The sequence below is a fragment of the Dermochelys coriacea genome, chromosome 7, assembly GCF_009764565.3.
Source record: "Dermochelys coriacea isolate rDerCor1 chromosome 7, rDerCor1.pri.v4, whole genome shotgun sequence".
In the NCBI taxonomy this organism is placed as follows: domain Eukaryota; kingdom Metazoa; phylum Chordata; order Testudines; family Dermochelyidae; genus Dermochelys; species Dermochelys coriacea.
The window spans coordinates 33,594,806-33,609,563 of NC_050074.1; the positions used below are offsets into that span (position 1 = coordinate 33,594,806).

At 52.4% G+C, this 14,758-nt stretch overlaps 3 protein-coding genes across 7 annotated transcripts in view; 1 reads left to right on the forward strand and 2 right to left on the reverse strand.

The window, feature by feature from the left end:
- LOC119858510 (RNA-binding protein 4B) overlaps window positions 1-14,758 on the reverse strand; it is an 85,428-nt gene that overhangs the window by 19,809 nt on the left and 50,861 nt on the right. Inside the window, exons 1-2 of one of the 5 annotated variants that reach the window (XM_043518683.1) lie at window positions 4,992-5,116; window positions 3,969-4,391 (exon numbers count right to left, since the gene is read on the reverse strand). The exons of 2 other annotated variants lie outside the window; for them this stretch is intronic. In XM_043518683.1, the coding sequence (XP_043374618.1) occupies window positions 3,969-4,380 (412 nt within the window). In that variant the 5' untranslated portion in view covers window positions 4,381-4,391; window positions 4,992-5,116. Of the gene's footprint in view, window positions 1-3,968; window positions 4,392-4,991; window positions 5,137-14,758 lie in introns of those variants that run through there. 2 more of the 5 variants (XM_038411051.1, XM_038411053.2) reach the window with 2 other exon arrangements.
- Window positions 4,958-9,048, forward strand: LOC119859222 (putative nuclease HARBI1). Its single transcript, XM_038411055.2, has 2 exons — window positions 4,958-6,493; window positions 7,137-9,048. The coding sequence occupies exons 1-2, from the start codon at window positions 5,788-5,790 to the stop codon at window positions 7,535-7,537; spliced, it is 1,107 nt and encodes a 368-aa protein (XP_038266983.1). The 5' UTR covers window positions 4,958-5,787; the 3' UTR covers window positions 7,538-9,048.
- CCDC87 (coiled-coil domain containing 87) lies at window positions 11,547-14,488 on the reverse strand. Its single transcript, XM_038411047.2, has one exon. The coding sequence runs from the start codon at window positions 14,486-14,488 to the stop codon at window positions 11,726-11,728; it is 2,763 nt and encodes a 920-aa protein (XP_038266975.1). The 3' UTR covers window positions 11,547-11,725.

Genomic DNA, 14,758 nt, shown 5'->3' on the forward strand with positions numbered 1-14,758 from the left:
GCCTTTTGAAGGATTTTGCTGTTATTTGAAAAACCTCACTCATAAACCCTCCCCTAACTACTACCTTACCCGAGAAAGAAGGCTACACCAACATAATTCCACCCCAGAATTAGAATGTCAGGTAGCTCAAGCCAAGGACTCTGGCTGGGCTAAAAACAGTTTTACAAAACCCCAGAGGAAACATACCTGCTATATTTTAGTGGAAAGTGTGTTTGGATTTGACCATCATAGATTGAGGCCTGAATTCTGACCACCTAAGTCTGACCTCCTGCCTAACACAGGCCAGAGAACTTCACCCAGTCATCCCTGCATCCAGCCCAGAGGTTCTGTTTGAGCTCTTTTAGAAAGACATCCAGTCTTGATTTAAAGACTTAAAATTCAAGGTCCAATAATTTGCTCTTCTACCTCCAAGGCTTCTCCAGCATTTGAACTCAGAATCTCTGGTACTGTCCATAACAGCATAACTCTAGGCCAGCCATTTCTCTCAGGTGGGCCTGCTCCTGTCCCATATAAGCAAATATTTTGGTCTTGATTTCAGTGATCAGGCCAGCATCTGCAGCACCAACACAGACTAGTCCATGGGTTCTCGCAACAAATTTTTTGGTGACCCCAGAATGTGATCACCAGCTCTCACTGGTGGACACACAGACACTTTTTTCCTAAAATACTTTAGGAAAAGCAATTAAATATGCACAGATATACATTACAGTGATTTGTAGGTTTTTTTGGCAGACAACAACAAAAACAGTGCTGCCTCCCCCTTTGGCTCCTGCATCCAAGGCTTAGTGGGTCCTGGGGCTTGCTGTGAAAAATGATATTTGTATATTTGTTAATATCACAGCACACTTAGTATCACTTTTCATAGCCTCCCAGGTAGCTAAGTGATATTAACAAACATACAAGTATTATTTTTCACAGACAGCTAGTAAGTATGCTGTGAAAAGTGATATTTGCATGTTTGTTAATATCACTTTTCTCAGCAAGCCCCAGAACCCATTAAACCCTGGATGGGGGTGGGGGTGGGGCAAAGGGGAAGGCAGCAGGGACCAGAGGCGATGGTGGGATGTGGGGCCGGGGGCGGCAGTGGGGGTCCAAGGCAAAGGGGGGGGAAATGGATGTGAGGCCAGTAAGGCAGCAGGGTCCTTGGGGGGGGGAGGAGGAGGAATGGATACAAGGCTGTGGGAGGCAGCGGGGGCCATGGGAATGGGTGAGGAGCCCCACTGTTGTGTGGTCAGAGCCAGGACCTGGTGTCTTCTGCCATGCAGCCCATGGCTAGAACCCAGAGCTGGAGACAGGAACTGCATGGCTGGAGCCAGGGATTGGAGCCCGCTGCCCCACAGCCAGAGGTGTGGGTCAATGCCCAGAGTTAGTGCCTGCTGCTGCATGGCCAGAGCCCAGAGCTGAGTGCTAGAGCCCAAGAGTGCACGGCTGGAGCCAGCGCTCGCTGCTGTGTGGCCAGGGGTCTGCAGCCGGGGCCAGCTCCCACCACTGTGTAGCTGGAGCCTGGAAATAGAGCTGTGGTCAGCACCTGCTACCGTGCAGCTGGGACAGGGGGGATCAGCACCAGGGGCTAGGGCTGTGTGGATGGAGCCCGGGGCCAGTGCCCACCACTGCATGGCCAGAACTGGGGGCGAGAGGCCAACAGAAGCTCCGCAGCCGGAGTCAGCGCCTGCTGTCACACAGCTGGAACCAGGGGCCGGAGGTTGAAGCTCTGCAGCTGGAGGCCAGGCCCGCGTGGCCAGAGCTGGGGGGGGGGTCAGTGCCCGCTACCCTGAGGTTGGAGCCTGGGGCCGAATAGCCCGGCTCCTGAAGTTCCGCCATTGGAGCCTGCTGCCCACCCCCCAAGGTGGGTCAAGAACACACCTCACTCCTGCAGCGTTTTGCCCCACCTCTCTCCAGAGGCAGTGCAGGGCAGCACATCCAGGAACAACAAAGAGGGAGGGGGAGGGGCTGATGCTTAGCCACCACCATTACCACCCAGGAGGCTGTCGTGGCCGCACAAAAAGCCCCTAATGGCCATATTTGAGAAACGTTGGGCTGGTCTATTTTCATTGTCCAAAAGCAAACAGAATGAATACTTTTTTCAGAGCAGTGGCTGTGTTAGTCTGTATTTGCAAAAAGAAAAGGAGTACTTGTGGCACCTTAGAGACTAACAAATTTATTTGAGCATAAGTTTTCGTGAGCTACAGCTCACTTCATCGGATGCATCCGATGAAGTAAGCTGTAGCTCACGAAAGATTATGCTCAAATAAATTTGTTAGTCTCGAAGAATGAATACTGTTAGTAAAGGAGATTGATTTGCCTTGTATCTTACTAATCATGGGATTGCTGGGCACAAGGGGAGCAAATATAATCTTGAAATGTGGTTTTTAACTCTATGGTTCCACATGGAGGTGCTGATTCCACCAGTAAGAGAAGCATGGCAATCACGGAGCTCATTTCCACGTGTTGAGGCAGTTACATTTCACATACGCACGCATTCAATGTAGGGAAAACTGACAACTCACAGGGAAAGGTGAGATTTGCTGGTAATAATTCAATTAGCAAGACTGGGGATCAAGAGAGACAATCCCCTCACCCCAAGCAAATCACTTCCATCTTTCTCCTCTTGTCCTCAGAGGTTAGATTTGGTCCCACTTCCCTTGCTGCCCAAACTCCTTCAGCCCCACTGCACACACTCTCCTACAACTAAAACAGCTTTGTTGTAGCGATGCTGGAGCCAAGTTTTTCCAGTCACTGGCCTCAGAAGTCAAGAGCTGAGTGAGGTAAAGTTCAGAGCCTACTAGGGAAAGCAAGGACTGACACACCCCCCCCACCCCCCTTCAGGAGAGAAGGATCCTGCTCAGCATGTTTGGCTCTTCCTGTTTTCCCGGAACAGCTACAGGGATGGTAGGGAAGATAGGTTCAACTACTCACTTCTTTCAGGTTCTAGTGCCAGCGACCAAGCTGAGGCAGGGAAGACCCATATGAACCTGTACTATGCTGACTTCAGTTTGGGCTGCTTTATGGGTTTAAGAAACTCCCCATTCAAAACCCACAAAGCCACACACATTGTCCTCCTTAAGATTATCCTCTGCTGTGATGCCTACAAGACACAAGAATGGTTAAGAGGCTTCCGTGCTGGGGCAGCTGCTTATTTCACTGTTACCTCGTGTTCTCCACATCACGGTACTGTATCCTCCTGCTGTGTCTTGTCTTAGACTGTAAGCTCTTTAGGACAAGGACTGTCTTGCTATGGATTTGCACAGAGCCTAGCACAATGGGGCCAAAGCCTTCATGCGTGCCTGCTCAGTTACAGAGCATTGCAGTAGCAACTTAAGGACCCACATAGAAGGTAATGCCACTTTATAAGATACATTAACTCCTCAGACAACACCGAGTCCACATTGCCACCTGGCCCAACATTTCCATCTTCTTTCAGCAATGGGAAAAACACTAGACAGGAGGGAAAGAGAGGGAGAGGGAGGAGTGAGACCCTCCCAGAACAGGGATGGAACAAGAGATAGGGTGTCTCCCATCCGCTCCCCACACCTCACAGGAGCCTCCTATCCTCCCCCTCCTGTGGATTTCTCATCCCCTCCCTTGCCAACCAAACAGGGGCTGGTCCTGCAGTGAAATCTAGGCCTAGCAGCCTAAACATTCTACCCTGAGTTGCTTACATCTTGTAGAAGAAACAAATGAAAAGTCCTCTGAGAAATAATGGAGTTAACTTGGTTGAACAGTGCACAGACTCAAACGCAAGTCCTTCGTGGACTCTCTAACACAGAATCTGGTTCGCACAGTTACCTTGTAACACTTAATGTCAGGAGTGAGAGCTCACATCTTGAGCAGACCCTTCCCATACCTTGGCTTCATACTCAGAGATACAGCCTCGCCATCCTGCATTCCCACCTGACCTGCTCTTCTGGACAGAACCTGGTGCTACCTAGTCTTAGCGAAGGCTGCACTTTCCCTGGTTCATGTTTCACCTTGGAACTCTGTGTTGTCTAAGCCCCTGATGGCCTCCACTGCATCCTCTGCCCGCTCCATGTGCACAAAGGCATAGTCCTTCACTATGTCGCACTCGATTACTGGGCCATACTCTTCAAACTTGGCCCGCAGCTCCAGGTTAGTGCAGGTGGTGCTGATGTTGCCCACATGCAGCTTGGTGGATGCCTTGCTCTTGTTCTTGCTGGCTTCCACATTGATGCAGACACCATGCAGCTTGTGGTGATGCAGGTTACGGATGGCATCTTCAGCCGCTGTCTTGTCTTCGATGTGGACAAAGCCATAGTTTTTGATAATGTCACATTCCAGCACCTTCCCATACTGCTCAAAGAGCGACCGGATCTCTTGCTCCGTTGCCTCCCGAGGCAGATTCCCAATGAAGAGTTTCACCATCTCAGCAGAGCCTGTGGGTGGAATAGTTAAAGATGAGACACTAGCACAAGGAACAGTTTGACCTAGTTGCCAGTGTCCCTTGTCAAAAGACATCAGCTGGGGGTAAGGCAACACAGTGCAGACAGACTTGTTTTTAAAGGCAACATTTAATTTGTGTAACAGAAGCCTCCTGCTTTCAAATATCAGCTCTCAAGTTATATTCTCAGACTTAAGAGGCCCACTTTTTATTCAGCTAGTAACTCAAGATAAAGTAATCTTGCAATCACTGAGCAGTTATTCCCAACACTCCTGTGTTCTTTCTAGCCCAGCTCTGGGAGGAGGTAAGATCTAGCAGGTCGGGGGTCCAGTTAAAACGGGCAGGGGGCTGGGCGCCAGGCCTCCTGAATTCCAGCCCAGCTATGGGAGGGGGTGGGGTGTAGGGGTTAAAACCGATGGAAGGGGCCTGGGAGCCAGGACTCTTGAGGTTCTTTCCCAGCGCTAGGGGGAGGTGGAATCTAGTGGGTGGGTGGGGGGGGGGGGGGGAGGGGCTGGGCGCCAGGACTCCTGGGTTCTATTCCTGCCCAGTCCCATTTGCGAGGGGGAAAGTGGGGACTGAGACCCGGCTCTCTCACCACCAAGAGCAGCTCTCCCTCAGGCCGCGGTCTTGTCTCGATGACGATAACAAAATGGCGGAGCCTCCTACCCGCTCCGCCCGGCCATTGACCTCGTCTGGCTCCGCCCCATTCTTCCAACGCCACGCTCCTATTGGCTGCTGGTCGCTACCAGCCAGCCGTTATTGGACAAGTAGACGTTTACGTCACAACAATGAGTTGTGTGGACGACCGGCCTTCTGTACCGCGGGCTTCTCAGCCAATGGCTTTCCGATAGGGGCGGGTTCCGGTCACGTGAGGGGACTGCAGCCAATTAGGGCTGGCGGGGGAAAGGGCGGCGTCTCTTCGCGCCGTGCTCGCTCCGGGGTCTGGGCCGCTGCGAGACTGTGGGAAGAACTTGGTTGCCGTTGCTGACGGGGGACAGCGGCTTCGTGCTGCCCGCGCGCGGGTCCCTCTCCCTGCTCGGCCCGTGGCCGCTGCCCCCTTCCCGGGCGCCTCCTGCTCCCCTTTTCTGGGGGTGGGGGAGACGCCTGCTGACGGCATCAGTACCCCATAGGTGGTGGGTAGATGGGGATCTCCCGACACGCCTAGCTCGCACCTCCCAGCCCTGCTCGGGGTAGGGCTTCTGCTTGAGGGGCTCCTTGCCCCCCGGGCTGCGCTACCTGTGCTGCTAGCCCTTCTCCCGCCCTGGGAGCATGGGGGGGGGGCTCCTCGTCTCTCTCCCTTAACTACACTAGGGGTTGGGGGCCCCGGGGCCCGGTAGGCGTGCGGTGGCTGCTGTCTGCTCTGCCCTGGGGCCGCGCTAGGTGTGGGAAAGATGTCAGAGGCAGTGCTGCTGTTGCGGCGGGTGCGGGAGCGCAGCAGTGAGGGAGCCACGGGGGCCCGGAGGAAGCGGAGCAGGCGGCGCCGTTTCTATCCTGAGCACCGGGTGTACCGGGCCCGCAGCTCCTTCCTTGACCTCAGCGAGGAGCAGGTGCTGCGGCGCTATCGTCTGGACAAGGCAGCTATTGCGGGGCTCTGCAGCGAGCTGGGCTCTGACCTGGAGAGCCTGACAGGTCGCAGCCACGCCCTGCCGGTGGCCGTCAAGGTGACCTCGGCCCTCACCTTCCTGGCTTCGGGCTCCTTCCAGACAGCCACACGGGACACTACAGGCATCAGCCAGTCAGCCATGTCCAACTGCCTGGCCCAATTCCTGGAGGCACTGCAGCGCCGGGCTGCCCGCTATATTACCTTCCCAGTCCCAGGCTCCACGGCAGGGCATGCTGGGGGCCGCTTCCCTGGGGTGCTGGGCCTGCTAGGCAGCATGCATGTGGCACTGCGGGCCCCCTCGGAAAACGAGCTTGCCTACCGCAATGTCCGCAACTACCACTCCATGAACATGCAGGTGGTGTGTGATTCCCACGGCACCATCATCAACGTGGTGGCCAAGTACCCTGGCTCCTGCCCCAACGCCGCCGTGCTGGAGAACTCTGCCCTGGCTCGGCTGCTTGATGGAGCCCGGCTTGACGGGCTGTGGCTGCTGGGTGAGTCAGGACAGACAATGATGCTCTGGGGGGTGGGCAGCCAGAGAGGCCTCTCCATGATAGAACAGCCCCCTGACCCCGTTCACCGAACGTAGTGATCCCTCACGCCTGGCACCTGGCGGGATGATCTGTATCTCCGCATGACTGACAATAGGTAAGAAGGATGGTCCAGGGAATAGAGTGCTGAATTCAATTCACCACTCTGCCACTTACCTGCTGTGTGACCTTCAGCAAGTCACTTAATCCCACCCTGTGCCTGTGAAAGGAACTTCTCTGCCTCACGAGGGTATAAGGGTAAAATGGTGAGTTGTGTGGACACTCCACTGGCAAGGTTCATCTAGAAAAATAAGAACTGTAACTATTCCCAGAGTGAATAAGGAGCAGACTTAGACCCTGGTAAGTACTTAGCACGCAGGTACCTTTCAGCCTATGAACAGTCCATTGACTGAGGTGGGACTAGTTATGTGTTTAAGGATGTGCAAAGATGAAGATCTAAACTATGTGTAGTCTTTAACAGCGCATTATGGGGCTGGGGGTCAGGGAGTGCTTTTGTTTAATTTCCCCCAAAGAAGGGTGGGAGCTCAGCTTCCAAAGGCCTGAGGGAGTCTGCTAACATATTTCTTCCGTCCTTCTGTGTCTGCAGGAGACCGAAGTTACCCGCTGAAAACGTGGCTCATGACTCCAATTTTATTCCCATGTAGTCCGGGAGAGGAGAAGTACAATGCCATGCACCAGGAGGCCCTCTCAGTGCTCAAGCAGACATGCACCCTCTTGAAAATGCGTTTCCGCTGCCTGGATAAATCAAGTGGCTCCTTGCAGTACACCCCTCAGAAAGTCTGCCAGATCTTCCTGGCCTGCTGTATACTGCACAACATCGCCCTGAGCCGCAGGATGCCCTTAGACCTGGCAGAGGGGGAGGAGCTGGTGGAGGGGTCGGATGCTGACCTGGAGCTCCCAGTGCAAACCCCCTTTGTTCAGATCTCCAGTGAGGCCCGGGCAGTGAGAGCGCGGATTGTGCAGCGGTTCAGAGAGAGCCTGACCTAGAGCAGCATCCTTGTGCTGCACCAGCTGCTTCTGAAACAGCTGTTGGTGGGGAAAAGGACCAGCATACCAAGTTTTTCCCCTCAGCATCTGATACAAGCCACGCACTTCACCCTCTCTATAAGCAGCTGGAACATATCTTATCCTGGAGCTAGTGGCATTCCCAACACTGACCTGTCCTAGGAAGAGCTGCCAGCAATTCCAGTTTCTGACACTGGATTTCACTGTGGGGACTGCATTTTGTTTAAAAACCTCTAATTTTTTCTATAGGGTAGTGACTGTGAGGATAGTTCTGTGGACCTGGAAGAAGCTACCACCTTCGTGCCCCAGAGCTGTTACTGGGTTGTGGACTGGCTGTTCCTGAAGCCAAACTGTACATTACTCACACATGTTGTTGCTCTTTTACTCTAGCTGTGGGTGAGATAAAATACTTAGCTTCCCACAGATTGCTGCTTGGCTGAAACTGGCAGTGTGGAGTGAACTGAACCCCTCCAATGAAAGGAGGGTAATGAATGGAAGAGGCCTTTATTGAGAGGCACTGTTTCCTCCTATCCTGAGCAAAGCTGGGGATTGGAACTCCCCAAATTTTCATCCCTGCTTTCTCCCTGAGGTGCTCGGCAGTCTTGGCCAAGTTGCCTCTGTAGATTGGGGTTCTCGTAATAGTGACTTCTCCAGCCAGGGATGTAGTGAGGACAGGTTAGTCCATGTTCTGAAAATGTCCAAGTTCCAGCTTGGAAAAGTGCATGCCTGCAGCCTACTGCACTCTAAGTTAAGGAGCCCCTTCTAGATGTCCCAGACCATCCTGACTTGTCATGTTTGCAGGCCCTGGCTAATGCCTTCATTTCCAAGGTAGGGTGCTGTATGCTGGCAGGAGGAAGGGATTCTGCCTCTTAGATGACAGAGGCCTAACTACACCCACTCTTCTCTGTTGGATGCTCCCTGTGCTATGGTCCATGAAGCTGGGAATCTAAGGGGGAGTGGTGAGCAGTGGGTTGGGGAGAATGGTCTCTGAGTGGAGGCATGGTGGCCCCCTGCTAGGGAGAGGCAGAGGCATAGGCATAAGCATAACAACATTGGTCTTCAGCATTCTAAAGGTTAACTGTTCTCACCCACTTTCCAGTGCTAAAGTACTGATTGGTGTGCCCATAGGATCGTCCTGACACTGCCCATACCAGTCTAGGTAAGTTGTGGATCAAGTGGGTGCAGGCAATGGGAGACAGCTAGAGCTGGGAGCGATTAAAGTGACATTGGAGAGTGCAAAAGGCAGTGGAGGACATGTTCATGTTTCTGTGCCCCACTTAAGCTCTTCTGCTTTATTTCACCCCAGGGGAGCAGAAACTAGATGTACTGCCAGGCCCAAATCAGATTATGGCAGCCAGAGTTCTCTCGCTCTCAAAACTGGCTACTTTGTTCTCCAGCTTAGCATGCAAAACACCTGCTCTCTGTGATCCAGTCCCTGTAGCATGGGGGAGGAAACTATTTTTTTGAGGGGAAAATAAAAGTATTTTCTTATAGATGTTTGGATTGTTCTTGTTAAAGGAGTGTCTGGAGGAGAGAGGGGTGAGGCCAGATCCTGCATTCTGTGCCTAGCTCTGACAGTGAGTCACTGCACCTGCTTGCTTAATCTCTGCTTGCAAATTAGTAAAAACTGACTATCCACAGAAGCTGGATGCTCCATCCATGTTGCTATATAAATGCAAACTAACTTTCTTGGTGGAGTTTTCATCCAGGTACACCCCATGTGTCCATCTACACCACTCTATCCTGCCCTTGTGTATATATATTTCCCCTGCCTGTCTCCATGTGATTTACTCTGGAGGAACATAAGAACAGCTACAATATATCAGATGAGTGAATCCCTCTAGCCCAGTATCTTGTGTCTTATAGTGATTAGCACACAAAAGGAGGGCCAAGAAATCCGGCAGTGATGGTATAACCTGTCCTTCTGAGCCATTCTCGCCTGACCTCAGGAGTTAGTGGTTGATAAATGCCCCAATGCAGGATGGTTTGGATCCCTTCTGGAACTCTTGGAGATTCCCTTTGGCCATATACTGTCCAACCCCTTTACGAATGCCGCTAAGCTGTTCGTCTTGATGTCTTGTGGCATTGAGTTCCACAGGCTAGGGTATAGGAATGGCCATTGGCTGGACTGTACGGTGGCCCATGTGTGCACTTGCAGCTGAGCTGAGCACCCAAGCAGTTGGATAGCCTGGCCAGCAGCTGGAGCTTGCAGCCTGGTCTGTAAATGTGAGGTGCTCCAGTGACAAGCTGTGAGAAATAGGCAGTTAAGTGCTACTCACAGGTTTCTCTGGCTATGGAGAGGTGACAGCTTTCCCTGCACTGTGGGATATAGAAATGGTGTCTTCCTTACTAATGCCATATGAGAAGGGACCCAGGTGCCTCTGACATGAGGGAACACTGCAGCTTATCCCTGTCCTCGTGGAGCTAGGGTCCCATCCAGCTCATTTAGCCAGTAGGAATCTTCTCTAGCAAAGTCAGCTGTGGATGCTGTGTGCTGATTCTCTGCTACAGTGGATGTCTCACTGGGGCAAGGCTGCATGGCCTAGTGGATACAGCAGTAGACTGGGACTTGGGAGAGCTGGTTCTAGTTCCAGTTCAGTCACTGGCCTGCTGGGTGACATTGGGCAAATCACTTCCTCTCTCTGTGCCTGTTTTCCCTTCTGTAAAATGGGGATAATACTGATCTTTGCAAAGTGCACTGAGATCTACAGATGAATAGTACTGTGTAAGAGCTAGGGATTGCTGTCATTAAAGCTGAAGGATGGTCTCTGTTTTAAGTTGGACAAATTCATTTCTGGGGCTGTAATTTTCCAGGCTCAATCTGTCCCTGCAGGTGACTTTAATAGTTTGCAGCTGATGTGGTTGTGCCATTTTGAATAGGATATGGAGGGATTAATAGATATTTCCCATAATAAAATATTCTTGCTCTCTATGTTGGAAAGGTCCCCTTCAGTTGACACTGGGAAGATGACATTGGGTCTGGGAAGAACCCTCATTGCAGAGCATGTTCTTGTGGCAGAGGACATTGGGTTGGAGTGACTTCCAAGTATTCAAAGAGTCTGGTTTTGGCTGCCTGTAAGGGTTGATCCACAGAGGGACACTCTGGAAAGCTGAATTAACTAAAGGAGTAAAGTTAAGGGCATTAAGCCCTGTAGATGCTCATATTCAGAAGTGAAAGTGGCCTTAGTTTACTGTAGCTCAATCTTCCTTCAAAGCCCTGCTGAGCTGTGGTATCTGGACTGACTTCCAACTCTTCTTTCTCCAAGGAATTGCCAGTTCCAATCCCCCCCAGCACTGAGGAGATGTGGGTACCATTTTTATAGCTGTTAGGTGGTCCCAGGCCCATTGGGTTAATTGATATGCCCAGTTGAATCATACAGTCCAACTCCTTGTATAACGTAGGCTGAAGAATCCCAACCAGCTCATCGCTTGTTCCTGCCATTACACTGACCAAACTCCTCCTGCCCACTCTGGGGTTTTAGAGAACGTTGGCCCTTCAGAGAACATCAACCCTCTAGAGCTAGGCTTTGCAAAGCCTGACTCTGCTCCCATTACAGTGAGCGCTAAAATCCCACTGATGGCAGTGGGAGCAGAGTTAGGCCAACGCTGAGTGTTTTGCACCCCATCTCTAGGGGGTTTATGGCCCAAAATGACTTGGTTTGTTTTCTCTCCCTGCATCATTCCTTCCCGCTACATGTCCCCTACTCCAATTAATCCTATCTCTCCCCCCCCATCCCAGTTCCATTCCTTTCTGAATGGTGTTCCAAACTTACATTTTCCTCCCCACCTTCCCCGACGGAGTGCTCTGTCTCCCCTACCCTCTTCTAGCTGCTGCATTCCACCTTGGGTGCTCCAGACACTAGCATCTGCCACCCTGAGCCCAGCTTTGCTCCCTGGATTTTCTACAAGGCTAGGCATGTGAATGATGCTGCTCTAAGCTGTGTACGCTGAGTCTGGAACAGATGCACCAGCCAGTAATGGATCCAGGGAATAATTTACTGCTCTGGTATTGTAATGTATTTATTGCTCTTGTTTGGCACTTCCCTTACCCTCTTCTGATGATTCTCTATCACAGGGTGACTGTACAGAAGATCCTTACTTTGGCCTGGCAAGATCAGAGAACTGTCCCCATTGAGTCATTTACCCAGCTGATCTGTTTTCCTTTGCACATTACTGGGATGGAGGAGAGAATCCTGCACTGTTGCCTACCGGAGCCAGTGGAGGTAGCTTCCAAAGCCTCGCCTCTCTCCCCGTTTCTTTTGCCAGGGCACCAGCACGGCGTTCCTGCTGCAGCCAGTACAGCATCTCCACTTTGTCCCACTGCATCTTCTCCAAGTATGGGCGGCCCTTGAAAGTCACAGTGTCATGGAACCTCTCCTTGATCTGGTGCAGAATGATGTAGAGGTCAGTGTCATACTTGGCGATTGCTGCATATAGATGGCCTCTGGTCCTCGACTCCCATGTGCGTGTGGTGAAAGACTCAAGTTTCCTTTCGAAGAAGCGGTTTGGATCAGAGGCGGCTTGCTCAAACTTCTCCAGCTCTACCAGCAAGAGCTCCCGTTCCTGGATACTCTTTGCTGCTTTCTCCCAGGCTTCGAGCATAGCTGGGAGCTGAGTGAAAGACTGGTTGGAGCTGTACTTAATCGCCATATCAAGCCTCTCCCTATCAGGGAAATGAAGAACTGCCCAGAGTCTCTCCAGTCGCTTCTGCAGCAGTCTGAGATCTTCAGGTTTATGGTCCTGGTCCTCAAAAGTCCCAAGTCCACCAAGCGTGATGGTGTTTGTGTTCCACATCCCAGGCATGTACTTCTCTCTCTTTGAGCGGACCTCTGCCACTTTCTGTTTTACCTCCTTCTGTGCTTCCTCCAGCTGTTTCTTTTGGGCTTCATCTATGAAAAGTGGCTGCTCCTCCTCATTGTACAAATGAAATATCACATGTAGGTAATCGGACTCCTTGCTGGAGACATATTTCAGGTAGTCATCAGCGTTAAGGGTGGATTTCCACCACTGATACCAAGTGGTTTTTTGTTGATGGGCAATCATGAAGGGCAAACTTGATTGCACTGGTGTAGTCACTTTCTGGGTGCTGAATGGTCCAGCAGGCAGCAGCTTATTCAATTCTGTATTGATCACCTGCTCATTTTTCCTTTTGATCAGAGTGGAGGAAGCCAGGCTGTTGGATAAATCCATGTTCACAGCTGCAGGCTCTATCAAGGGTCCTTGGTCAAATCTCAGATACTCTGTGGGGATGATTTTTATCAGTTCCTTGTAAATTTCCCGGATCTTTTCCCCAGCAGAAAGGTTTGCATCCAGATAACTCACTGTAGCAGCATCAATCTCTCCCAGAAAATCATTATACAAGGGGGCGTATCTCTGAATAGCTACAGAATCAACAAGCACTCTGTCGGACACTTGTAGGTCAGCTGTTTTTGCTACCATGCCATGGTGTATTTGAAGATTCACCGTGGCAGCTTGAGGGTGAGTGGGTGGTGCAAAAACTACCATATCTCTCAGCTGTTGTTCAGCCATCTCCTCTTCTTGGAGGCATCTAAGTGTCTCCTGAAGCTGCTGGAGTTTGGTTACATTGGCTCTGCGTCGTGTCAGAGCTCCAATGATGGGAGGCAGCTCTGCGCCCTCACTGTCATCTCTTCTGCAACCACTTCTGAGAAGGGAGCCTTGAATTAGCTTGCGGAGGTCCTCGGCTATGGCCGTGGACTCTGGGAGATTGCCATCTGTTGCTGACTCAGCATAGTGACTGGGCATTATCGGTGTGAGGGGGCGAGGGGGAAGATGGATCCCAAGTTCATCTGAGAGGAGTTGCCCAGCTCTCATATTTGGCAATGAATGACTTTTCTTGGAAATGGAGCCAGCCTCATGCCTGACCCACTTTGTGTCTTCCCGATCTTCTGAACCAGGGGTACAGGAGCAGGGGGTTCTCACTGCTACACATGGCAGGTTGCTAAAGCAGCTGCCAAAAGTCTCTACATTAGGGATCAAGTGATAGACTCTGCTTAAGTCCAGTGGGGGTATCTCCTCAAGTTCTTTGATATCCTTTGCTATTTTCTGCCTGCATGTCTGGATATGGGGCCTGGTCAGTTTGATAAAGTGAGTGATGGTGAGGCCGAGGCAGCAGCCCACAGTGCTTCTGGCGGAGTGCCGGCCTCTCTGCGGTGGCCGTTTTTGCTCTGGCCGAGCTGTCTTGCTGTCAAGAAAAAAGTGGTTCTGTGGGGTCTTCAGCTCTGCAATGAGAAGGTGCTGGACGGCAGCCATGTTGAGGAGTCTGGAGCAGTCCAGAGAGAGCTGGGCTGCGAAGCGTGTGAGGTTGGCATAGTCAGTGAAGACAGCCATGTCCCGGTGGAGCTCTATCAGGCAGAGATAGTGGAAGAAGAGATGTTCAGAGACAAGTGTGATGTATGACACCAGATGCTGGTATAGGTCCTTGTTCTGCCAGCTGCTGAGGGCTGGGTTGGAGAGTGACTGACTGGCATCCTCCCAGGCGAATTTTACTTCTGCCAGGATGATCTCCTTGAAGACCTGTCCTGCCTGGCTGGAAATGGGCAACGAATCATTGCCCAAAGAAAGGCGCCCTTCAATCAACTGGGTCAGAGCAGCTAGGGAAACGGGGATAGAGAATGCAGGCACTGGAGTCTTTGGGGAGCCGGATGGTAGCGTGTGGCTGGTCTCCGGGGTGCTGGGAGGCTCGGCAGAACTAGTCTCCTGTGTACCATGGAGCTGGAGGCTGGGTGGGGCCGGGGCTAGGGTGGGCTCTGAGGCTCCTGGGGGCCCCTTTGCAGGAGGCTGGAAGAGGGAGAGCGGGGCCAGGATGCCCTGGTAGACCTGGTGCAGCGTCTGGGTCACTCCCTCCGTCTCCTCCAAGGCACAGAGATCCCAGGAGGAGCCAGCGCGGGGCCTGGCGCCATCGAACCCGGGCATGGCCGACACGCCCGCCCAGGGGCCCACAGAAGACTCTGACCCTCGTCCCCGGGCGGGGGGCCAGGCCCCTGGGCTCACAACAACCCCCAGCCGCTGCGCCCTAAGCCCGGGGCTCAGCGCGGCGCCTGCTCGCCGCTTCCCGGCTCAGGGCAGGGAGGGCGGCTCAGAAAGCAGAGTCTCCATGGTAACGGCGCACCGGAAATAGCTCGTGCCTTAGCTGCGAGTTGTTGCTGGTGGGGCCCGGCGGCCGCTCGGCAGCGTGTCAGTTTC